The sequence below is a fragment of the Syngnathus typhle genome, linkage group LG15 (assembly GCF_033458585.1).
Source record: "Syngnathus typhle isolate RoL2023-S1 ecotype Sweden linkage group LG15, RoL_Styp_1.0, whole genome shotgun sequence".
Classification (NCBI taxonomy): Eukaryota; Metazoa; Chordata; class Actinopteri; order Syngnathiformes; family Syngnathidae; genus Syngnathus; species Syngnathus typhle.
The window spans coordinates 6,977,108-7,003,425 of record NC_083752.1 but is presented as its reverse complement, the minus strand read 5'-3'; the positions used below and the strand labels follow the sequence as shown (position 1 = coordinate 7,003,425).

Below are 26,318 nucleotides of genomic sequence, written 5' to 3'. Positions count from 1 at the left end.
TTCATCAGCCTGTGTGTGACCATTTGTTTGTTGGCATGCCACTTCCTAGCCACAGTCTTTGACATATCAATTTGAATTTCATGAATGATTTAGACTGGAAAAACAATCACTTATAATTAGCAAACTCACCCACATTTAAATGAAATTTTCTTGCTTGGTTGATTAGAAACTGTTATGTCAAACGGCGGAGATGTGATGCGGATGGAAATTGGCAGAATTTCGAATGCATTGTGGAGAATGATACCAAATGTGTTTCGAAGCTTATGCCGCTCATCGGATCAGGTTGTTGTGCTTGGATGTGTATGATCCTATTACATTGAAATGCTACATCTGCGTGAATGGTTATTTTAGCTGTCCTCCAGCTTAGCGCTTCATTTACTAATTTCCTTTGTGGCAAGTCTTTAAGTCTGAGCAATATCTGAATGAGGGACGACATTTCATTCATCGAAGCAAAAGTTTTTTAGGCCAGCTGACAATCATATTATTATGTTCTCTCGGCACTTAAGTGAGTAAAATATATTGCATTTATTTATTTCCTTATTTCAGATTTTGCAGTGCACTTATGCTGGCCAGACATTGCACATGATTAACCAAATTAACATAATCAATCGATGAATACACAATGCCCGTCGAATGCGAACGATTGATCTCAAAGTGATTGTTTTACGATTTGCAGCCATTCTGATGAATGATTTCATTTTTCTCTTCTTGTCCTTTGTCCTAGGATGCTGTGCGGCTGAGAAGGCTGACCGCCCCGCCTAGGCTCTGTGCCGAGTTGCCACATGGAGAATTGACCGGAGCCGTGCTGGATGGAGGCCAAGACACTGGATGGCGAAGACGAGGAAGCTCACAGTCTTGTGGCTCACTTGTGATGTTTGTTCTCTTTCTGGCATGTGTGGAACGATGGCAAAAAGAATCCGGATAGATAGTCAAGGTTAAAGCAACACCGCATGCATAAACTGCCTTCTTGTTTTGGGGAGATTGTCAAACTTCAGTAGACACTAAGCTTTTCTTCTTCTTATTGTGGTGGACACATATGCATTAGCTTGTAGACGCTAAGCATCATGGCCAGGTGTCACAACAAAGCCCCCTGGTTATTGTTTTTAGTTCATTTGGTGCTAACAGGAAGAGCATTGGAATACGAGGGCATTCCGGGTCAGTGGACACGCTACGGACAATGGGACGCCAAGAGCACTGCGGAACTCAGCTTCATCCTGAAGACAAACATCAGCAAAGCTCTGGTTCTCTACCTGGACGACGGCGGCGACTGTGACTTCCTGGAGCTGCTCATATCTGACGGGAGACTGCAGCTGCGCTTCGCCATCCACTGCGCCGAGCCGGCCTCCCTGCACACGGAGACGCGTGTCGACGACCTGCGCTGGCACCGGGTTCTCCTCTGGCGGAACTACCGAGAGACCAAGCTGCTGGTGGACAATGAAGAGAAGGCAGCCCAAGTCAAGTCCAAAAGGAAAGAGATGGTGGTGGCCAGTGACCTCTACGTGGGCGGGATCTCTCCTGACGTGCGCCTCTCCGCCCTGACCTCCAGCACCGTCAAGTACGAGCCGCCGTTCCAAGGCCTGATCGCCAATCTGAAAGTGGGGGAAGCTCTGCCCGTGCTCTTGGACGGCCAATCGGTGCACAGCGACATGGACTACATCTGTGATGTGCACTCGCCCTGCAATAACGGAGGCGTGTGCTCCGTCAGTCAGGGGGAGGTACTTTGCGACTGCATCAACACCAGCTACGTGGGAAGCTACTGTCACGAAGGTGAGTCAATTCACACATTTATTTTCACAGCCATAACACAATTTTCAACAAAAGCACACCGGAGATGATTGAAGTCAAATATATGAGAGCGATTGGAGTGCCGTCGACAGGTCTCTGCAGAATAACTTGCTAATGTGACAGCAATTTGAAATCATTTGTTTACCCTGGAAAAACCACAAAGCACATCTTTGAATTCTACAACAAAAAAAGTGCAAAAGAAGTCAAGTAAATATTTATGTTTTATATATTCAGCCCTAGATAAAAAAAAAAAAAAAGTAAAACAAAACAAAAGAGCATCAATTGGGAATTGAATTGGTGATGACGAGGTTATTTAAATGACGTACCCTTTTTTTTTTCCCTTTCATCAAAATTGTCGACATGCATCCTTGATTTAATGCATTCAAATGTAAATGATTTTTTCTAAAGAATACAAATCCCTGAACCATTTTTTTTTTTTTATTTGATTATTTCTACTTCTTCTGTATTTCCTCTCTTGGCGCCGACAAAATCAATATGTCTATTTTTCTTCCTTTTACAGCAGGTGTCCAGAAAGAAGTAGAAGGTAAGCCATTTTATTTACAACTACTCAGCGTAATGGTAACCATGTGTCGTTTTTGCAAAGGCTTTTAGTGCAGCCTTGGTGTGTTTGCTGTAATCAGGTTGTTATTGTCAGTTTGGACTGCAGTTCTGACATCCGACGCATTAGGCTGTATTTTTGTACGTTTAGTGAGAAGTTCTTCATGCACCCGTTGCATATGTAATCAGAAGAGTCAAGGTGAATTGTTAGGTCCGTGGATGATGTGGGCGTGACAACAACACGCGGATGCTTTGCATACTGCGCCACAGAAAAACACGTTTTGCCCTCTCGTATGCGTCACACCTTTTGCCGACTATTTGTTTGCTAGACTTAAATGATATTTACGTAAGCTCGCAGCTTGACAAACATGACTGCAGAAATCCACTGACTGATTTCTGGGGACATTCATCAATTTGTCCTGTTATTTTGCACAGTGAGACGTTGAGTTTTTACAAAAACGGTGTCATTAGCGACTCATTATTAACTTTTAAACAGTGCAAGAAGACGGGTCCGTTTTCCAAATATGATGAACAAACAGAATGTTACCATCAAGCTCTAGGAGAAGATTTATTTGGTGGCTGGTGAGGCTTATACATCACGTCAGCAAAGTGGCCATCGTGGCAAAGTGGCGGCCAACAGACTCTGGGGAGGCGCACTGAACCGCGGCACGTTATCAATCACTCTTACGCAGCAAACCATGCACACCTGCTCGCCAAAATCCATGAATACGCTTGAATATCTTCCTGTATAGTGCGTTCAAATAAATGCAACTAGTATCGAATAACCTCTATGATGAAACACAATGGAGGATTGTCATAAGCTTGTGAGCGCGAGCGTGCATATCGCAGCTTTTACAAATATGCTATAATCGCCACGTACTGGCACAAAGGTGGCGTGTGTCTGCTCTTGCAGTAAAAATGCAGCCATTATTAGATGACATACTGCAAAGAGAGCGCGTCAGAATGTTTATTGGATTAAAGCTTGACATGGAGACAATCCCCCTGCGCAGAAAGCATGAAAACAACACTGACAACAAAATAGCACTCAGCCCAAGATTTGTTTTTGCCCCCGTGCAACCTCGTGTGCGATGCGGCAGCAAGTCTGTTGTTCTTCCACCAACCCCCCCCCCCCCTCCCCTTCCCTCACCGTAGACAGCAAAGATGGCCGCCCATATGCTTTATTCGATCTTCACTGCGGGTTTGAAGTGCGCTGGGAATAAACCCCATTTGCCAGCGGAAACGCTTAGGGGGAACGAAAACAGTTTGGCACAGCAGGTGGCTCTTGCCAGTTCGCAGTCATCGACAGTATGTGGGATCCCGTTGATCTGTGTGGACAAAGGCCACGCCGGGGCACGCTCTGATGCCAAAAGCATCCTCTGATGTTTTGAGAGCGGAAAAGCAGGTCTGCGAACGAGAGATAAGCGCAGCCACCTCACGTCGCACGAGCCGACTGTAGAGGACTCTCTCAAACGTCACGGGACAACCGTGCACAAACACACAAATTCCGACTGCAAACGCATTGTCGTTGTTTTGTCCGCGTGCTTGATGTCTGGCCGCTTTGTTTACTTTCAGAATTGGATGCACAAGCGCACAGTAATTGGACTGTAGGAACTATAGCGAATGACAAAGCATGCAGAGGCATACTTAGAAAAGGGACGCAGCTGCTGTTAGTCGGCTCGCATCTTCCAGTAGCGATGACCTTGGTCTAATCCCTCATTAGAACACAAGACTTTTTATGGAAAACAAATCTGGCTAATCCGAAAGCAGTGGCTCTTTCTTCCAAGTTAGTCACTAATTATGTCTCAACAAAATGTTGTTGTCAGGATCCGATTGGATAGTTTTGAACATTTCCAGCAAATCTTAAAGAATGGAAACCAAACCAAGTGACATTGCCAAAATTCTCACAATGCCTTAAATAGAACAATTTACATATCGCATGTGTCAAACTCAAGGCCCGGGGGCCAGATACGGCCCGCCACATCATTTTATGTGGCCCGCGAAGACAAATTGTGCATCAAATCCGTGTCATTACTAGAATTGCAAATTGTCTTCACTTTTAATATCTTTTTTTTTAATATATTTGACCAGTTCTTACTCGTCTGCTTTGAAAACGTGTTATTTGTCAGTTTGTTTTGTAGCTTTTACTGTATATAATATGAGGTGCTCATATATTTATTTGGGTTGACAGTCATGATGGCCCCCTGAAAGAAGCTATGACTACAATGCGGCCCGCGAAAAAAAGAGTTTGACACCCCTGCTATATATTTCCATAACCCTAAGCAATTCATTGGCTGATTCAAACATCAGCCGAAATCATCGTGTAAATGGCCGATATTTTCCGATTATTATTATTATTACTTCCAACAGTTGTATACAAGTGACACTTGCTAATGTTTTAGCTCTTTTATGTAAGACTTCATGTCAGACTTCCTCAGACTTCACCAGTTTGCTGCAAGCTAAATCAAACAGCTTAAAATGCCAACGTCTAAATCACAGTGGCTTCCATTGCCTGCTGTTTTAGTTTCCTTTCCACGTTTAAAAATAGCAAACTAAATAGTACAGGAAGAGAGGCAAAGACGGTTTATGTTCATATATGCTCCTGGGACTCTATCTCTGCATTGCCACGCTGAGATTTGGCTGCAAGGCTCAGGGAAGTAGGATAAGAATATTTCAATGTGGTGACTGCCTCCATGTGAAATTTGACTGGGGCAGGGACGACAGATCTTATCCACATTTCTTACTATAGTTACCCAAAATTAACCCGCTTGGTCCCGGGTATCACATTTTGCTCGTGATGCTTCGACCTTCATGGCTCACCTACTTTGCTGTGTGTTGTCCTGACATGCAAGGGGAATAAATTGTGCAGAAATCCAAGCACTGTGTTATATTTTAAGTCGAATGACATCTGCAGAGTAACCAGGAAGTAGTTAAAAAACATTGAGGGCATTCATTGTGTGTATTTCTGCCATGTTGTAAAATAAGAGCAGAAAATGGGGAAATTCATATACTAAGCAAATCATGCCTAGCTTTATTTTTTATCATCTTTGTCCAATTCTATTGACATAATAGGGCAGCGCGGTGGAGTAGAGGTTAGTACGTCTGCACCACAATTCTCTTGACAAATATTCTGTATAACAACAGCAATATCCTTTTTCCAAGTAAATCCCACTTTGCGCAAAATCCTACTCGAGCAGACACCAGAAAGGTTGGTCGCCTTGCAGTCGTGATATATTTCTGCTCCCTCGTTGAAAGATGTTTTGCAGCTTGCTGCTGCTGCCGCTGCTGCTGGGTGTGTCTATGTCTCTGCTTTGCCAACGGTTGTGATGAGTGAGCGCTAAAGCAAACACACACACACATATATAACCCCCCACCCCCAATCCGGTATAGCTGAAGGATGACAGACACCTTAAGGTGGTGATGTTTCTTGCTTTCCTGTCCAGTTCAATCTCAAACACGACTGGTGAGAATGAGATGGCCTGAGGGGTGAGCAGAGGGGGAAGAGGTGCTCGCGTTTGTACAGTATGTCGAGACCGACATATTGGTGTGTTGTCCACGAACCAAACCCCCGCTGGGAGTGCATATAGCTGCGCTTTTTGTTTACAGGCTTGTTCAAGAAAAATATCATCAGGTGTGTGTGTGTGTGTGTAGTGCATACCGGCTCCCTTGGGTGATGATGTTCGGCATACTCTGACCTGCATCTTCCCTAGTAGTAAATGAAATGGACCTTTAGCCATTTTTTTTCCAAAGTGGTACATTTTCCTTCAGTTTACCTGCCACACAGGGTGAAATTAACATCGATCATGTGTAGGTGGGATAGCGATAATTACGTAAATTAACAACAGCGTAGGTATTTCCATTAGCGCCGGACAGTGTCAAAAACTGTTATGTAGTGAATAAATTAATTTGGTACTCTTTACAACTTTAGATATATCTATCTGTTAAGGTACAGAACCACTTCTAACTCAAGTGTCTTACAGATAATGCCAAATATGACTAAGCTATAAAACTGACCCAAATCCATTTAAGTTTCGCAATACCCAATTTGGTACGCTCTTGAAAGCATAGAAAAGAGACACATTGCTTTAAGCTTCCAACACGAAGTCAACCCTTTGAGGTACCATTTTAGTCTCGGTAGAAATGTGATGTGGTATGGGGTACCATTCAAAGCAAAAAGAAAAGAAGAAAAAAAAAGCTCATATATAAAACTGAATCAAATCTTTTTAGATACCGTAATAATGCATTTAGCAGAGAAAGTGTGCAAAAAAGTGGTCCAGCAAAGAGTGATTATTTGGTTTGCCACTTGGTACACAATAGATTGCTATTATTCTGTTTGATGGTCAAATGAAAGGGTGTCCATCGTCATTGTTGAAGCCAAAGTTACATAAATTACTATTTTGGAGATCTTGACAATGGATTTAATATGCCAAGTGGCAGAGCTGGCTTTTCTTGTTTCTCTTTACAAAGCTCAAAAATTCTTCAGAAATTGCAGATAAACCTTCATTCTATGTTGTCTACAGAAAATTGTGGAACATTTGGAAAAAGAAACAGAATATACGCAAAACTCAAATATCTGACTTGGTACCTCCATGCATTTTTCAGGAGGACCCAGTGCCCCCCGTGGCCCCCTGCTAGCACCGCCGGTGCTTGCAAGAAGAAACAACAAGCACACAAAGCACCCTCAATCGAATACCTTAAGTCAGGGGTGTCAAGCTCATTTTCTTCGCGGGCCGCATTGTCGTCATAGCTTCTTTCGGAGGGCCATTATGACTGTCAACCCAAACAAATGTATGAGCACCTCATATTATATACAGTAAAAGCTACACAACAAACTGACGAATAACTCGTTTTCAAATCAAATGAGTAAGAACTGGTCAAATATTTAAAAAAAAAGATATGATTAAAAGTGAAGACAATTTGCAATTCTAGTAATGACACACGAATTTGCACAATTTGTCTTCACGGGCCACATAAAATGATATGGCGGGCTGTATCTGGCCCCCGGGTCTTGAGTTTGACACTTGGGCCTTAAGTAATTATTGTCTGAAAAATATTGATTACCTACAATTGTATTTTTATCTATCTGTGCCAGCGACGTATAGTGACAGGCAGAACAATTGCTTCCATTTGATGTCAGAAGGCACAATAAACCTTTTTATGCACCTGTTGGCAATCATACAACTGAATAAGCCATGGCTTCCCGTGAGTGCATCAGCTTTGTGTGCAATTAAACAGGTTCCGATTTCCCGCTGAGTTAGCCCATTTGTGAGTCAATTGAGACAACATCATCATTATTTCACTATTCATATCTTTTGTGACATTTCCGGCATTTCAAATGGATTCTTTGGCTCGGTAAAGGTTGGGAAACACCGCGCTTGACAAAAGGATGCTACGGCTCTCGACTTATGACAATGCAAATGGCGTCCGGTATTGAAAAACCTGATTGTTGATGCCAGTGGGTCTTAGGAGTGACAAAGCAAGCTTGCAAGTGTGCCGATGCAATAAGCGGGAGGTGTTTGTGTGTTGACTGGCTCAGTGGGGCTCATGTGCTCAGCAGAAGTGTTTTGTTTTATCACCCCCGTCTCCTTTTTGGCACAAAAGTTTGCCACATATACTCCCTGCCAGGCTGCATATTGATCAGCGTGTGTATGTGTGCGTGTGCGCTCAGGAAATAGATGTAGGAGTGAACAACTTGGCGCCTGCTGCTCCTTTCTGCTCTTTTTTTTTTTCTTTTTTTTCTTGAGCTGATGATTGGGGTGTGATGTCATTGTATGAGTGCTGCAGCAGGAGGGATATTGACTTGCTGGTTTGTACTAAAACCTATAAACGCATAAGAGCGCTTGGCATCGTGTATGATTCTGACCTCGTCACTCAGATGCGATGTCAGCGATGGAGCTTGGCTGAGCATTTAGAAATCACAAAATATATTCATGTCTAGCCTGCTAATTGGTACATCTCAAACACTGTCTTAACATACGATGTGTTCCATTTTGGAAAAAAAAAGCATCTTTGAGAGCAACTACGCCGATGGTTGCGCCTATCGAGATGTTTTTTTTTTCTTTCCTCCCCCCCTCCTCTCTTCGAGATGTCTGTCTCTTTTTTGCTTTGATTCCCTTCCCCTCTCACCTTTTGAACTCTGACATCCGTGCCTATCCCAGGATGTCTGTCACAAACTGCAGTCCAACATTGTGACAATGCTTTTTTGTTTTCCCGATCCTTTTTATGAACTTCCTGTTTTCGTATCCTTTTTCTGTTCTTTCCCTCAAGGTCTGGCGCACCTGATGTTAAACCGCCAAGGTATGGGGTCTATTGGTTTGCTTTTCCCTCCTAGCCACCTAATCACAACGTCCCCCCCCTCCCACCCCGTAGATACCATTTCAATTAATTGTGCTGCACTAATATCTCCTCTCCTCTTTTTTTTTTCCTCCATATGTCCCTATACTTGCTCATATTTGCTCCCTTTTCATGTTATGATCACGACTCACTCACTTCTTGTCCATCAAAACCTTTATCCTGACTACTGACCGCGCTACTGGAACATCAACTTTGACCGCCGCAGTCTTAAGCCAAGGTAATGCACCGACGCTCATGGCGTCCCCTTCGATTTACTGAAGGTATTTTCAAAGACAAAAAAGTGTCTCGGGTCAGAAGAACTCACTGACTCTCTTCCTGGGAAGTTAATGAGAAGAATACATGAATATATTAAGACAATCATTTACTGTTTTCACATAATTTGCTATTCAAATACAGTAATGAGCTTAAATGGTGTTACTTTGGATCATAGCTGGGTTGAGAATAATATTCTATTTCACATGAGGTAATTGTACAAATGTGTTGAATAGGAAAGTGCAAACAGATATTCAAATACATTTCTAATCATTTTGGCCTGCACTTTAAATCGGAATAAGAAATAAGACAACTTACTTCATGTGCATTCAGACTCAATAGAACCGCTGACCTATTTATTATGCTTTTGTGGGGTTTTTTTTACTGACAGTGTATGTAGGGATTCTCATAAGTCGTTACCCGCGTCTCCATGGCAGTCGCTTTTTCGCAAAACACAGAGACCTGACTTTGATGACCTACTCGAGCAGTAAGATACACAGACCCTGCCTTTGATTTTTCTCGTTTGCATAATGTCACTGCAGATAAAACTGGCAAACTTGAAAAATTCTACAGCTTCTCTTTCTTCTGGTTGGTCAATTGCAGCGCACTTTATTAGTAGTCTTTCTTTTAACATACGCGACTTTTAAAATCATATACAGTGTCTAAACTAGGAAATATGCAACCGATAATACAGTGTGGGTTCTAAGAAAAAAAAAAGATTGATATGATTGACGATACGATTAGACGAGTGTCACGTTTTATGTCTTCTGTGAATTATTTCTGTATCTATGAATCACCAATGAATAGTCTGGAATTATCCAGCCGGATGATCTCTTGTGCATTTTCTAGAGTAAAAATATGATTGCATAAACATCTTGTCCAAGGCAGTTACAGTAGATGGGACGGAGTTTTTTTTTTTCCAACCCTTTACAAAATATTCTCATTAGTCCATTGATGACTTGTTATTCTGCAGTAATTCCCTCTTTGTCACACTTCGTACATCATGGATAGCATTATAGGATCAGAAGGTTATGTTTACTTTAAGATCACACTACGCTTAATACCACCGGTACAACATGATCACCTGCATTCTAATAGCATTTCAGTATCAAATATTTCCCGAGTCATACAATGAGTCCAGGGTTCTAAAGGTCAACCATACTGCGATTTGTCCTGAAATGAAGCCTGAAAGTAATTGCTCCATTTCATGCATCAATAAGAAGACATTGTGGAGATAATCACCCCCTAGGCAATACTAGCACGCTTTTCAATTTGTAGCAAACCACTGTACATCTAACTGCTGTGAGACGGAAAAGTTTGACCACGGTGTTAAGTCTGATATCAAAAAATGTTTTCTTTTTTAACATTGGCACTTGTCAAGCTGCTAGCCTGAGGCTTATGCGCATGTTTTTTAGTTTGAGCTGCTTTGTTTTTTATTTGGCACTAAATTAGCGCAAATCAAATAAACAATGTAGTTGCTCCCCCGTGGGTTTATTCGCCCAGTCTAGAAATGAATTCAGACGGTGCTTATTTTGTATGCTTAGATGCTTTTGAATTCACAAACATTTGAATACTATGCACACACTGCCTACTTGCTTATGCATTACCCAATGGACTCAGTGGTCACGAGTTGCCCATATGTCGATGCCACCTGACTTAGGTTGACAAACTGACAGCCCCTCCGATAATTAATTAATTAAAAGAATTAGTAAATTGTGACGTCTTGTCATAATAGCCAATCCTCATAGTGTCATTTTGTGTGGCTGCGTGGTGGCAGGTGGGCCCTTAAGACGATTTTGCTCGTGATGATGCCCGCCTGATGGTGTCGCCTTCTTTCTCGTCGGTGTTTAATGTGCTTCATGCCGTGACGATTGTTATTACTGTACTAATTTAAACTAGCTACTAATGTACAGTTTATGAGCATAGGGACAACATTTGTCATTTTAAAGACTCAAAAGGAGCTCTGTGCACTTCACCTGTTTAGTCACAAGGGGCACATTGCTTTTCTACCAACCACAAGTACAGTCAACCTTGGGAACTTGAATACTAAAAAAATAAATAAATTCATATCATTGAAGTGATTTTATCTCATTATATATATTATTACATTATATCTTGACACCTGCCACACGAAGAAGGCATGCTGAGTTATCGTCGATGTTTTTGATTGCTTTGATTTATGACTTGAATACATATTGGTTTATTTGCTACGTTGTATTTATTCATTTATTTTGTATACCCGTCGGTAGATTTGGATGACTGAAATCTCATTGACAGGAAAATGTTTCCCCACCCTTGAGTTAGAGAGAACCCATTCGCACGTCTGTCGTGTCATGAGATTGCCTGATGTTGTTTGTCAGACAGAGAGAAAGGGATCTAAGAAGAGCCGCATAGAGCTTGCCATTCATGTTAGTATATTGTGCTGAGCTTCATTTTCGTCGGCAGTCCTCCACAATGCTCTAATAGCTGCCGCCAAGGTAAACGGTGATGGATTTGCCCACGGTGGCAGCAGTTACAAGGTGCTGAATTGCCCCATCAGCATCAGCCGTTTGACTGCAGCCTTGAGCAGCCTTTGCTTCTGAGTTAGTGCCAAAGTCTGAGTGGTGTCAGGGCAAACACAGCAGTTACTAGCCTCCTCGGTGCCTCGTCAATACTTTAGCTGCAAACAATGAAGCAAATCCCAAATAAGAAGGATCTTACCCACAAATATCTTTATCTATTGAGCTATTTATCTTGCTTGCTAGATAACTGTCTGATATGGCTAATAAAGTAGCAGAACAACACAACGCAGGCAGTCAATTTTCTTTTTTTTTGGGAGGAGCAGTCAATTTGATTTGGTCTTCAATTTGGAAAAATCCTTCCCCGGCTAACTAAATCAAAAGAAACGCTCTGCCTCGAGAGTAGTCGCATCAAATATTTTTTTTGTACAGCACCAATGCACAACATCGTAAACAAGTCGGCAGGACACAAAGGACATTTTTCCAATAACCTCTTAATAATCATTATAAGATGTTTACTAAGACATCATAATTATATGTTTGACTCTGTATGAAATAAAAATTACATTTTGGATCTGATGGCCCATTGCTATTTGTATGTGTATTGCGGCCTAGTTCTCATTATGAAGTCTGCCAAGACTCATTTTCTCTGAATCTTAATTTGTCAGCACACCAAATCATACACGCATAATTATATGCCATCTGTGTATCTATTTTCCCTATATAAGTTTAATTCATTTTGACACCAAAAGTTGGTTGTTATCTTATGTTCTTATATGGAGTTTTACAAAATGTCAGAAGTGAAAAATGTTTCTGCTCCTTCGACTTTATTTCAAAGTGGAAGTTTGGTTAGACTTACACGCCCGTATTGACATTTCAAAAATGTCACCGATGAATAAAGGCAGAGGCGTAATTATCTCTTCTTATTATTGTCAACAAATTGTAGGGGGGGGCGGGGGAATATATATGTTTGTGCCTGCCTTGTCTTGTCCATAGCGCTCACTACTACAACACATTTCTCACAGTGGCACATAAATCTTTCAACGTAACCTTGGGGGTTCTTTTTTTAGTTATAGCATCGCAATGGTGTTCTGAGAATGCTAGAATGATATTAAATTCTTGCTGCAAACACCATACTTGTTTGCAGTTTTGATTTATTATTCTGCTCTTTATACACTGTGGCGTTCTGACTCTGCAGAAGCTGAGCAGATTTAGCGTGCGCTCCATGACTGCAAGATTTCTTGACACGTTTCTATTCTTCCGTTCTTAGGCCACGGGGAGTCCATGGCCACCTTTAAAGGCAACGAGTACTTCAGCTACAACCTATCTCAGACGCCCATTCAGAGCAGCTTGGATGAGATCACATTGTCCTTCCGCACGTTTCAAAGGAATGGCCTACTGCTTCACACGGGGAAGTCTGGAGATTATGTCAACCTGTCCCTGAGGGATGGAGCTCTATGGTTGGTCATCAACTTGGGCTCCGGTGCCTTCGAGGCCCTGGTGGAACCAACCAGCGGAAAGTTCAACGATGACATCTGGCACGATGTTCGAGTCACACGCAACCTGCGCCAGGTGGGTACGACTTCACCTATGTGTCAATTGAAATCTGAATAGGATTTCGCTCTTTGTGACGCTGAACTCATTAAATTGTATAAAAAAAAAATGCCTGATAAAAAAGGACTGGGCAACATGTGAGCCATAAATTGCCCACTCTTGGTATTGACACATGGGCCTGGGACAAAGAAACATCTCTCGTGTATGGCGCCTTGTTGCTAGGCAACATTTCATGTAGTGAAATCATTTGAACCCTTAAGGCCAACGGGAAAAATACGATATGCTAGTCACACCGACATTCAAGTTAATCATGCACACTTAATTTGGGTCTGTAACACTTCAGTCGCATTCTTAAGAGATCCAGGTAATTTCCCTACCTTCAGGAAATCTTTTAAGGTAACACAGTTCTCCATCAGTGAAGACTGGAGCAAACAAGTGCTGGCTCTAATGAATGTTAAATATGTGTGCTCTGCAGGAGTCCCGCTCCCCGTGTTCCCATGCTTGGGTCGAGATTACCGGCTCATACTAGGTCGTTGCCCTCTCCCGTGAAACAGATTGCTTTGGTTGAAATAATCACCATCTTGTTTTTTTATGCACTGAAAGATTCTTTTTTTTTTACATCCCTATTTGCAAACACGACAATATCCATCATATTCACTTGCAGTTTCTCATAACCTATGTTACCTTTAGAAAAATATTCATCGCACATGCTAACGCCCACTCTCGAAATGAATTTTTGTCTCTGTGTTGGATGATGCAACATTGCACCAGAGAGGTCATGCAAGCAACAGCAGGACTTGTATAATGAATGTCGGCAATGCATGCCAAGTACAAGTCAGCCCTAAGGTTTCATATTCATTTGTGCTGTCCAGAGGACAAGGCACAATGCTGAATCCTCTAATTGCCAGGATGTGTTTTTTTTTTGTTGTTTACAGTAGATAGGACCCAATTTTTTACTTTTGAACTGGTCAGTCTATTCTGTATCCTACACCATCTAGCCCCCCCGCCTCGGTAGGCAATCCCATTTAACACAGAACCTTAAAAACTATTCATTTGTGTCCCCTCCCACTACGGCGCAAACTCCCCTTTCTTCTTGCGCATGTCAAACCAAGAAAACTCTACCCATGCATACGATTTGACTGCGCTTTGCGCTAGACTTACGCTGGGCATGGAAATAGGGCCCATCAAGTCGAAATTGTTTGACTAGTATGTGTGCGCTACATGCTGTGCTCAAGCATGTTTGGAGAGGTAGGCTTGGGCATCATGTTTTAGTCATGCATGTTTTCTCAAATCATGCATGTATAATCAATGCAATCATTCCTCCCACCAGTTGTTGATTATGATAAAAGCCAGAATAATTGAATTTTAAAAAGTAAGTTGTGATCAGTGTGTTGTATCTCTACCACGATTAGTTTACATGAAAGCGAACCATACTTAAAAATACTGCATTGTACTGGTACCGAGATTCAAAGTAGCAATATGATCAATCAACATGGCAACCAGCGACGGGAAAAATCAAATATCTCCATGTGCCCTTCCAGTTCAATGCCTCAAATTGAAAATATTATTTTCTACGACCCCTGTCAGTCAGTCACGGATCCTGTGAATAGTCATTACTTTTCCTATTCTTGACAGTGGTGACAACTATATACTATATGCTTGAATAATATTCAAACTCATTTGAGGTGAATGTGTCAGTGATAGATGTATGACTTCGGAATGTTAAAACCAGACTCATTTTTCAGGTCCCAAGTCCAGCATCAATGACTTTTGGCCTCACAAATAAGGTTTGGGATGAATGAACACATAATTCTTTCCATTCCGTTTTATTGTTGTTGTCAGCTATCTCAGTACTATTGTTACGGTCATGTATGTTCTGACAAGACATTAAAAAATGAAACGGCCAGTGTTACGACGTCTTAGCTGTTCTTAGCGACTTTATTTGTGGCGTCAACACGCTGCGGCGGCAAGTTTCCTTGAATGACTTGTGCTTTTTTTTTTGTGCCAATGCTGTGGGCGCACATAGTGGGGGAGTGTGCTCAACACGTTCAGCCACATAAATTGTGTCAGTTCATGCAGAACTCCTTTGGGCTGAGCTGCCGAGCAATATTTTCTACCTCAGATGTGCTTTTAAAACATCTGCAATGAAAAAAGTCTGACTGCAGTCTCCCTGTGATCATTTCTTCCACATTGAAACTTTATGGAATTGCGCATCGCTGATAACACTTTATTCAATCCAAGGGAGACATTCAGGGGAGGAAGAAATACGCTCGGCAAAATAAAGTGAGCAGCGTTCACCTGCAGCATAATTTTACTAATCTTGCTCTTGTGACGTGCGGTGCATTTCAATGCTGGCGGGCCAAAGAAGGATTCCCGGTGTATCTAATTCAACATCAGCAGTATATTATGAGTCCGGCCACATGAATCACAGCGTAAACTTGCTTTCTCCTCCATGCCGCTCGAGAGGAGATTCAATGCTCGCGATGTCACTTCTGCTTTCAGCCATCCATTTGATCCCTGTGTAAATTGCCTTCGTCTCAGATAAGTTACCTCCCTGACATGTAGATATGGAGAACTTTAACTCTCCAGAGAATGCTGGTGGAAACATTTTATTAGATTCGCTGTTGCATTTCAGGCAAGAATTCCTCCAATTACCACCCCCTGCCCTTTCTTGTCTCTTCTGTTAGCGAGGCGGACAAAATGATTTTCTTTTCTCACCCTTATTAATGATGCCGCTGCATATTGACATTGTGTGATTGTACACAATATCATTTATTGTTTTATCCGCTCAGTAACTTCAACCAAAAAAAAATAACAGTACATACGTGACCCGGCATAGCAAAATGAGGCAGAAGTCACACTGTTTAGATTCTGATAGTGTGCAGATGAATGTGAATGGGTTCTCTGCGTGTGCACTCCAATCCAGCTAGTCACCTGAGATCACCCCCCCGCAAAGAAAATAACTGGATTGGTGATTATTGTTACGTATTTCTACTATAGCTTGCTTGGATTTTTTCTCCTTTCAAAATGGATACAGTCATGAAAACAAATGCTTTTTGTTTTGTGTAGCCTTTTATTTCATATTAAAAAGTCATTTAAAGTCAGTTGTCTAAGGTGCGTAAAGACGCTTTAGATGTTGCCAAGTATAAACGAGAGAGCCACATTTATCAATTTCGAGACACAAAAGCCTTTTATTTGATGTGCGCCATCCATCAAGCCAAAGCCAAGCCGACTCATTTTCAAAGAGTCAAAGCTAAAGAGGTTTTACCACGAGATGGACAGAAAAAAAATCAATATGTGTCACGACAAGAGAATGGGCGACAGCTTGTCCCATCACTACCTTGACTTTTATCCTCTAGCTTTCAACGCAAAAGGATATCTTTGGAAAGAAATCCTGTGTAAACTTGTGACGTGGACGATCTCCAACTGTTGAATGTTGTTGTTCTGTGAAATCAACTTTGGGAAATGATTTTCCCTCAAAAAGGAGAATAAAATAAAAAAAGCTTCTCATTAAGTCAAAGAATCTAAATTGTGGTGCCCTGTTTTTAAAGAGGCGCTTTATCACTGCGGCGTCACCTAATCAAAATGATAATTATCCATGAAGAATTGTAAATCAGTCGCTGTAGATCATTAAACCTGAACACTGCCAGACACTTTTAATTCATATAGCCGCAGAAGCTGCTTCCCATAAAGGCTGCAATACTTTATCAATTCATGGTCTGAGTTTTAGAAAAAAAAATCATTATGCTTCTAGCGTCTTTTTAAATTTGACCTTTCATAAGATGCATCGATACTTCCTATCAACTTTTGGAGTTATAATTGTTTTAATTTGTGTCATGTGTGTGGGTCATGTGTTCCATCTGTTAAGAAGTTCATGTTACCAGTGGGCTTATTGTCATGGCAACAAGCATTTCACTTGACTGCACTGTTTTACAATTCATCTACTCGGTCTCTTGTGATGTGACTGATACCATTTTTTTTTTCTTTTGTCTCTGCCAGTGGGCAAACACAGTAATTAAGCTCACCATTTTTGTATTTTTAAACCCAAATTAATTGAGTTTTCCAACTTCCGCATTGCTTTCGGTGCCAAAATGTGATTTGAAGAAACCTTTGCGGTGTGCTGATTTTACTGCCATCACAAACGGGAATGGGCAGAGATTAGTGACGCTATCAATGCTGTGTTTCTGTAATGGCTTTCCAGATCTGAGAGTAAGCCATTATCAGGCAAAGAACCATGTGAATGTGAATTCTTGCAGCCAGTGAGGAAAAACATCAAAATGCATGACACAATTAGGAAGATAAGAAAACTACGCTGGGTTTGATTAAATGTTTTAAGTATCAGAAAATCAGACTACGTCAATTAAAAAAAAAAAAGTCTTTCTATATCAATACAAAGTGAAATAGGACAATTGAAGCATAAAATCATTTTATTCTGCTTGCAGGTGACAATCTTGGTGGACGGGATATTGACCACCACGGGCTACACCCAAGAGGACTACACCATGCTGGGCTCTGACGACCTCTTTTACATCGGGGGCAGCATAGACACAGCTGACCTGCCAGGCTCGCCGGTCAGCAACAACTTCATGGGCTGCCTTAAAGACGTGAGTCTCGCTCCACCGTTAAAATCTTATCCTGAAAGTCACACTTGTGACTTTATAGCATCCTAAGGGAAGTGGGACAGAAAGTGGCACCATATGCAATATACATAAGTAATATATTCATCTATTTCTTTTCACTCCTGGACCTCCTCTCTAGGCACGTACTCATTTTTAATCTTTCCATAAAGCCGCGGTCTGCACCTGTCACTTTGATTATCTCCACAGCACACATTAACATGGTGTACTTGTGCATTAGAATTATGTCAGGTGTAAAGCGCCACACGATCTGTTCATGCCCAATTTCCGCTGTGTCGTGTAACTTTTTAATAGGAATCGCAGTCGCGCAAAAATCCAGTGAGAACCGTCAAGTGATATTACAGCTACTTTCTAATTCAAATCAATGAGTTTACATTCAATTCACATGACCCTTTTTTTTTTGCAGACGTAGCAATAAAGTTTGTGTTTATCCCCAACCTGGCTACCCCAGCAAAGCACTCTGCATCAAACAAGCAGCTAATCCGAATTATAGGCTGCACAGAATTCACCAAGCAAATAAAGTGGAGAGACTAAAGCAACAAACAGCATATGTGACTGAAAGCTTGGCAGATACAGAGAATTTCACATTGTTTTGCAAAAATCAGGCTGGGGGCTTATTTGCGGAACTGTGCCAAAGCTAGCGTAAAGCTTCGTAGCTGTGTGAGATTTGACTCTTATTGTGTAAATTTTTCTATTCCAAAAAAATAGAACAAAAAGCAGCATCGCTCGGTGCCACTTTATTCCCCTGGCCAAACATTGGCAACTCACTTCATTTGCAAGCCGTTATGCCAGCTAACAATCCCAACACCTTGCAAAAATAGCTTACGAACTTTCATCAACTGGAACGACTGCGGACGAGTCGATTTCAGAACTCACGTTGTCGCAAAAAAAAAAAAATGTTTAGTGATTCGACTCCTACTGAGTCTGCATTCTGCTGTGTCACACTGCCAACTAAGCTTGCTTTATTCCTGCTAACGAATCTTTCTTTGCATTTAAGTCAAATTAATGAGATCACCAAGAAAAGTTAACCCGTTCAAAACAAAGTGTTATTTTAACATAGGCTGTCGTTGATACTGTGCGGGTGTGCCTAATGAAATGTCCCATAAATCGTCTTTCTTTAAATTTCTCCTTAATGGCAATAAATGCATTTTCTCATTCAAGAGCGTAACTCCGATTTGCTCCAATTTAAATGTTGGCGTCGATTTCAAATGAGGGTATAACGTATCATTTTCAAGTGCAGGCGCTGGATGATTTGCTCTCCGTATTTACTCTGCGGCGTGAAGGCGCTAAAATGAAGATGAGATGTTATTTATGGGCAGGTTATTGTCCCGGCATTACTGCAACCTCCGCTCTGTGGGCGGCACGGCTGGTGGTGGTGGCATTTGGGGCTTGCGCTGCTAAAACGTATTGAAGGATGCCATGTGCACCATGGCCGTGAAGACGGGATGACAAGCGAGAATGGGGGGGTAGCCCCACTAATGAGGGCGAGTGGTGCAGAGGCAAAGCTGATCAAATAGGATCAGCCTGCCAGGAAATGCTGAAGCGAGGTTCAGAGACGGGTCAGTCCAGCCTGGAGCTTTTGCAACCACACCGATAGGGCCTACGTGATGAAATGTGAGAATTGACACATTTACATTCTTCTTAATCCCAGTGGGAACTAAAACCAAGCACAGATGCTGTTTCAAGCCACGGACGATATATTTTTTTAAATATCTCGGGTCATTGTCCCATGACGGATCTGTTTCGAGATGATAATAGAGGCCATCGGGTTCATCTACTAAAAGGGAAAATAAAAGCCGCTTTGAGACAAACGCTTCAAGCGCAGCTTCCGAGACACATTTATCTACGGGGGTCACCATCTGAGAGCTCAACATTACACCAGGAGATCCAACATTGCGTCATTGTGCTCCATTCATCTCAGAAGCCATTTTCTTGCCTTGCAGACCACGGAATCCGACTTTTTTTTCCTACTCACGATGAATAATTGACATAATTGAATTAATTGTATCCTTGAATACATGTTTTGTTGTCATGGAGTGACACATTTGATTGGGTCGCTTGTTAATGGCATCGTTTCCACTTTACACCCACTGGTTGCTCGAGCGCATCATTTTCTCTGCCTCACACTATCGCGTTTAAACTCACCGATACCCTGCATTCATCGCTAGTTTATTTCAAAAATGATACAGCAAGCACAATTTGCTATTCGGGAGATTGTATGTTACAACCTTTCACACCGAGTGGGTATTTCTTTTTTTTATCTCTGCTAATAAATCACTAATGCGTTCCTATTAAATTTAAACGAAACTTCTACATTCAGTCATTTTCACCTAGTCAGCTTCACCAACCCATTTCAGTGCTTAATTAGTCACAGTGAGGCAGTGCGACGTGTGATATTGGCTCATATCCCCTTTTGAGACGGCCTGTAAGTCCTGTGTGCAGCGTGGTGTGTCACCTCCGGCACTGACTGGTGGCATGGTGATGTGGCAGATAACACATCGGGCTGCGGGTGAAATGAGATGAGCTTTATTTTTTTGTGTCCCGCTGTGCATATTGATGAGGCCAAACCACAGTACAATAACATCAACAAGGGGGAGTCATACGAATGGTGCTGAAATAATCACGAGAAAGGCAATATTAAATTGAATTTTACGCACACACTTTTTTTTATTTGAGGATATGTCAGTTTGCTGTCAGCACTTGTTATAAAGAAAAGGAAGAATAATGACACAGCCGAGAATGAATGAATTGTGATGACCTTGAAAATCCATACGGGTATTTTATGTCTGCCTTGTAAAAAAAAAAAAAAAAAAAAAAAAAAACATGTTTATAAATAGATTAGAGGTCAGGTAAGGCAACACTCAATGTTTCTAGAATAAAACGGTGCTTTGGCTCAATAAAGGTTGGCAACTATTGCCTTTTCGGAATTTGAATTATCTTATGGTTATTTTTAATCAAGGTAAAACAATTTCATGTGATTCTCACAATTATATAAGCTGGTGTTGTGTTGATTGCTTTACTTATTGATGAGAAATATCCTGACATTTGGAATTGCCTTGCACAGCTGTCACCTCACCGCGGCGGCATCTCTTTCATTTATCAGGTGGTCTACAAGAATAATGAATTCCGACTGGAGCTGTCACGCCTGGCTGAGCAGCGGGACCCAAAAATAAGCATCCATGGCGACTTGACGTTCAGCTGCGAGAGCGTGAAAGCCCTGGAGCCGGTCACCTTTGACACACCGTCTGCCTACCTGACATTGCCCAGGTGGAACACGAAAAAGACAGGCACCATATCGCTGGACTTTCGCACCACCGAGCCCAGCGGTCTGCTGCTGTTCAGCCACGGAAGGCTGCTGGGGACGGCGCCTGAGAGCAAGCCCCGGGCCGACTTCTTTGCCATCGAGCTACTGGATGGTTTCCTCTACCTGGTTATGGATATGGGCTCTGGCAGCATCAAAATGAAAGCCAGCAGCATGCGGCTTGATGATGGCCAGTGGTGCCATGTGGACTTTCAGAGAAAAGGCCGCAATGGTAAGGGAAAAAAAAAAAAGAATAATAATAGTAATGTGTATGTGAGGAGGCAGGGGAGACTCTCTGTCTGCTTCTGTTACTGTGTTTTCCTGCTCTTAGCGGCCGCATAGAAAGATTTCCAAGCTGTGAAGTCACCATATGCCAGCTCGGATACAATCACCGCGTCGTGCTCTTGCCATCCCCCCCCGTGCAGCCAAACATGCATGCATATGCAATGGGCTTTTTTAATTTCAATTATTTCACCAATTTCACAGTTGCACTTATTGAATGGGATTGTGATGTTCTATTATTACATCACCAAAATGAACTCTCACTTAAAGTAGAACATTAGGATAATCCAAAATGGCCAAAATGGGTGGGTAAAGGGGCTCAGTCAATATTCTTGAATGACTCATGACGAGAATATTCTCTTCTTGGCAGGAGTGATAATGCAACCTGTAAAGATTGACAGCAAAAATTCAAGACAATAATGTTCAACTTTGTCGCTGAGAGGTATCGATTCATTCAATCCCAAGTGAGCATTATCTTTGTGGGGGCAGAGCAAAACACTCAATAAGGGTTGGCTAACATTAAACAGTAATACAGGTTATATTACTGTGAATGCCTGTCTTATTTTTTTTATTTTTTTTTATACGGTTGCTTTATCGCTTGCCATTTCCAATTGAGTCGTATGATTACAAATCTTTCTCATCCAAAGCAAAATTCAACGTGCATCCTCTTGAGATCTGGCTGAACTGTTTCTTTATTTACACTTGAGAAAAAAAAGCACAAAGACAAGTGCCCACTTCCTTATTCCCACGTTTCTTCCTTTCTTGGCGCAACCCACACACACACACACACACACCTGTCGTAAAATCTTGCATAAGCCTAAATTGACTCACTGGCTGTGGTTCTGTCCCTGCAGGCTTTATTTCGGTGAACAGCAAGCGCATCCCGTTTTCAGCCAATGAGGGCAGCGAGATCCTCGACCTGGACGGGGACATGTACCTGGGGGGTCTTCCCGACGACCGCCAAGGTCTCATGCTTCCTCCAGAGGTGTGGACCGCCTCCCTGGGCCTGGGCTACGTGGGCTGCGTGCGGGACCTTTTCATTGACGGCCAGAGTCGCAACCTGTGGAGGCTGAGCGAGGTTCAGGGCGCCGCAGGGGTCAGCAGCCTGTGCACCAGGGAGACTCATGCCAGGTGCGGCCGAGACACGTGCGCCAACGGTGGTCATTGCAAGGAGGGCTGGAACCGACACATTTGCGACTGTAATGGCACCGGCTACCTGGGGCCCAACTGTGAGAAAGGTAGGAGCCTCAGGCAGCGAATAGATGGATGAATAAGTGAGCTCAAAATACCGCTGCAAAGCTTTTAGCACACTTTGAACTGTATTTTATTCAGCACCCAGCCGGAAAGTGACATGAAATAAAGATGTACAGAAAAAAGAGCATCGCTTAAACCCATGCAGTCCCCGCAAATAGTAATGCATTTCTACCAGCGGTAAAATCCGATAATCTATACGGGGCCTCCCGTAATGAGCACCATCACTCACTTGATTGATTTCTGATCATGTGGAAGGTGAGCATGGTGGTTAGAACGTTCGCCTCACACTTCTGAGCCTTCAATTCTCCTTGCCAGTAGTTGGCGCCACACTTTGGCAGTTAAACACATCACGAACCATTTAGCATGTCAGAAAAAAAAAATGGGTTCACAATTATCCGTCATTATGTTTATTGGAATTGTTTGTATTATTAGTATTCCCACTCAGGGATGATTCGACTTTTATTGACAGCTTATCTCATTTGCATACTGCATAACAGCAAAATGCCGCTTCACCGTGTTTGTTTTGAATTTAAATTTGGGACACTGTACATCAGCTTTTTTATTTGTAATCGTTTCCTTGTATGACCCGAATCTGAACTACCCCGCAATCAGTCAAGGACGTTATAAATGGAATGCCTCTCCAACACAATCCACAGTGCCTAATCCATATACTCCATTATACTATATTGGTAAATCTACATGCACAGGCGGGACATGCAGACAGAGACAGATTATGCTTATCAAAGCCATTTTCTATACAAGCAAATTGCAACAAAGTGCCAGTTTGGTAACAAATGATCAGTATTATGATGTTGCTGGGCCTGTGAGTTATATTTTAGGGAAGCAGCGTTGCTTTACTGGCAAGTATTCATGCAGGTCAAATCACAGTGGAGTCAAATGTGAGATGTATGGAAAATCTCTCGCACTCACCTCGTCACCTTGCTTCACAATGTCTGCATCTGTCATAAATGTGAATGCTGCCGCTTTTGCTCCCACTGACTGACTGAATGCTCCAGGCTTTTTCTGCCATCTGCTGCAAAAGATGAAAATTGCAATGTCAATTTAAATCATGGCCTAACACGGTTAAGCTTTTAAAATGCCGGGTTCATACGACTGCTGGAAATAGAGAGATTATAAATTCATGTTGTATGGAAAGTGCAAAAAAAATGCTTTCCCTGTCGAAAAAGAACGATCTCTCCCAGCCAATCAGTGAAGTACTCTCGAATGAAATATCATGTATAGGAAATATTTTGTTTCGGGGCAGCCTAGTGGTTGACGTCTTGTGTTCTCCGCCACCCAGACGCCACGGTGGTGAGCTACGACGGCAGCATGTACCTGAAGGTGATGCTTCAGAGGACGCTGCACACGGAGGCCGAGGACGTGTCCCTGCGTTTTATGTCCCAGAGGGCCTTTGGCCTACTGGTGGCCACCACGTCTCAGCAGTCAGCGGACACTCTGCGCGTGGAGCTGGACGCGGGCCGAGTCAAGCTGACGGTCAACTTGGGTAATGCCGCATCAGCAGATACGCCGGCAGATAATATCTCGCCTGACCTTTTTGCAGGAAGAGTCACTGAGCCAGTGATCTCTTGATATTAGTCTGCCGTCACTCTCTCCCATACCATCCTGGTACTATACAACTACAGTTGCTTTCAAAGAGATACACGTCCCTTAAGTCTCTTGCTTTATATTTATTTCAGATAAATGGGTCATATTTCTTCGGGTCGAATTGCGAGAGATCGTTATGCTATTTATATAACTTGCGTATGTTTACCGAGAACGCTCGCAGCTAAATGCTATTTAATCTTAGTTGTTTGCATTTAGTACTTTAAGTATGCCTGGCAAGATGTTAGATGCTAGTTGGCAGGGGAAAACCTGTAGCTCGCAGCTTTCGATTTGATGTGCACCTTGTGTGACTCCAGTCCTGGAACTTTTCTGACATGTATAATGTATGAGCCGTTCCCACTGTGTCAATATCAATAATATAACATATCAACTCTGGGAACATGTTGGGAATAAAACACTTATGATGTCGTGAGTAAGGATGTGATGCTAGTTAATTGTTTAACACAAGGGATTGATGGCTTTTTTGAAGCAACTATAGTCTTTCTGTCTGTCTGTCTCTCTTTCTTTCAAGTTCACGCAGTGGTCAGGTCCCGCCTGACCAGCTGTCTCTCGGCTCTTTTCAGCCCTTCAATGGCTTGTCTGCAGTTCAAGGAGAAGGCAGTCAGAGACCACATTCATCACAACGTTCGCACATAACACTTGAAACCTCACGAGGCCATTTCACAACGCAGCCCGTCTGAACAGATGAACACACACAAACACACAAAATGATACACTGTGGTCTCCGGCTTTCTGCATCCACTGCTCTGTGATGGTTGACAGTTCGAGAGCACTCCTCAGCCACGGGATGTAACATAAGTCGTGCATTGGCTTAATTATTCACACCATGCAGAAATTAGCGATTGGCTCTATTTTCAGCCCGACGCTGGAATTATATATTGTATTTCGAAAGGGATTAAGTGCTTCTAGGCTTGGGCAAATGAAATCTGACGCGTGTGTGTTGTTTTTTTTAAAACATGTTCATCGTGGCTGTAGGTTGTGCAAATCGCCTCTTTCCTCTGCATTTAATGTGCAATATGCATCTCCACTATGCAGGCCTGCACAATAAGCAGGAGACATCTCAGTAATAAAAGAAGTGGATTAAGGAGGAGATCAGTCTGCTTTATTAAACAAAAACAAAAAAAAATAGTTGTGTATTCTCCCTCCTTCCTATTCCGGGTCATAAATATTAGTTACATCTGCACAATTTAATATGATCTAAAAACAAGAGCTTTCTTGATTGATTGAGTGATACAGCTCTTGTTTTGGCTCTCATTGTACTGTGCAAGTGTACCTAATTGATTGTCCCATAAGTCATTCTGAAGGACAGGTCATCTCTATAGCTACCTTCCCTGTTAACTGGAGGTGGCAACCGATTTTTATCTGGTTCCAATTTAAGTTCTTATTACCTACCCCTTAAGGCAGACACTCAATCCACTGCATTACAACTCAAGCAAGCATCGTCATGGTAACTGCAATTCACTCGCCAGCGCCGAATCTAAGCCGACCAATCAAGCTGGACGCAACTTCTGTTTTTTTTTATTCCACACCGACTAAAGAGCTCATTGATTGACTCTTTTCTATGGCCGGCACACGCTGAGATGTTTCCATTCACTCACTGTTCCTTCTCTGAATGCCATTTGCACAGTGGGGAGGAAAGTGGCGCTTTAGACTCTCGAGGTTGTCCCCGGATGGTGGGCTCTGAGAAGCACTGACGTGTCTGCAGAATGTACCTTTGAAGGATGTGAAATATTCTCTCCCCTTTTTTTTCCCCCCCTTCTTCTTTTAATCTCACCATCTCACTCTCTCTCTCACCAGATTGTATCAGGATAGACTGTAATCTCAGTAAGTGTCTCCTACCATTACCTGCTGTATTGTGATTGACAAAAAAAAAGAAAAAAAAAAAGAACATGCACTTTGATGTATTCGTACTGCTGTCATTTAAAGCGAACATAATTGTGCCATTTTACTTGAGGGATTTTTGATATTCACATTTGTTTGATGATCTTAAACATTCAAACTATGCAAAAAAAAAAAAAAAATGGGACTTTGAAATATTCAATCCACAGCACTGTAAATTACTCATTCGGGTCCTCATTGCAGTCTAACGGCACATTTGAAGCGCTGTCATCTAACGTTTGGCATTTGACGCAGTCCTGTGACTAATTGGTCCTCCATTTTTTATGCCTGCTGATAATAGCTGCAGTACACAGCGTTTATGTTTGGTGGAAAAAATAAACAGCC

At 42.2% G+C, this 26,318-nt stretch overlaps 1 protein-coding gene and 1 long non-coding RNA gene across 3 annotated transcripts in view; one reads left to right on the top strand and one right to left on the bottom strand.

Moving 5' to 3' along the window:
• LOC133168420 (neurexin-1-beta-like) overlaps positions 1-26,318 on the top strand; it is a 107,039-nt gene that overhangs the window by 22,682 nt on the left and 58,039 nt on the right. Inside the window, exons 3-10 of the mRNA XM_061299972.1 lie at positions 725-1,767; positions 2,306-2,329; positions 12,715-13,016; positions 17,441-17,602; positions 20,739-21,168; positions 22,073-22,456; positions 23,773-23,976; positions 25,893-25,919. Coding sequence (XP_061155956.1) covers positions 1,065-1,767; positions 2,306-2,329; positions 12,715-13,016; positions 17,441-17,602; positions 20,739-21,168; positions 22,073-22,456; positions 23,773-23,976; positions 25,893-25,919 — 2,236 coding nt within the window. The 5' untranslated portion in view covers positions 725-1,064. The remainder of the gene's footprint in view (positions 1-724; positions 1,768-2,305; positions 2,330-12,714; positions 13,017-17,440; positions 17,603-20,738; positions 21,169-22,072; positions 22,457-23,772; positions 23,977-25,892; positions 25,920-26,318) is intronic.
• On the bottom strand, positions 21,368-23,961 carry LOC133168421 (uncharacterized). Of its 2 annotated transcripts, none has more exons than XR_009718209.1 (4): positions 23,808-23,961; positions 23,403-23,505; positions 22,050-22,445; positions 21,368-21,603 (listed from the first exon to the last, which is right to left on the bottom strand). It is a non-coding gene; the product is annotated as an uncharacterized LOC133168421 (long non-coding RNA). The 2 variants fall into 2 exon arrangements; XR_009718210.1 differs by having other exon boundaries at positions 22,050-22,394.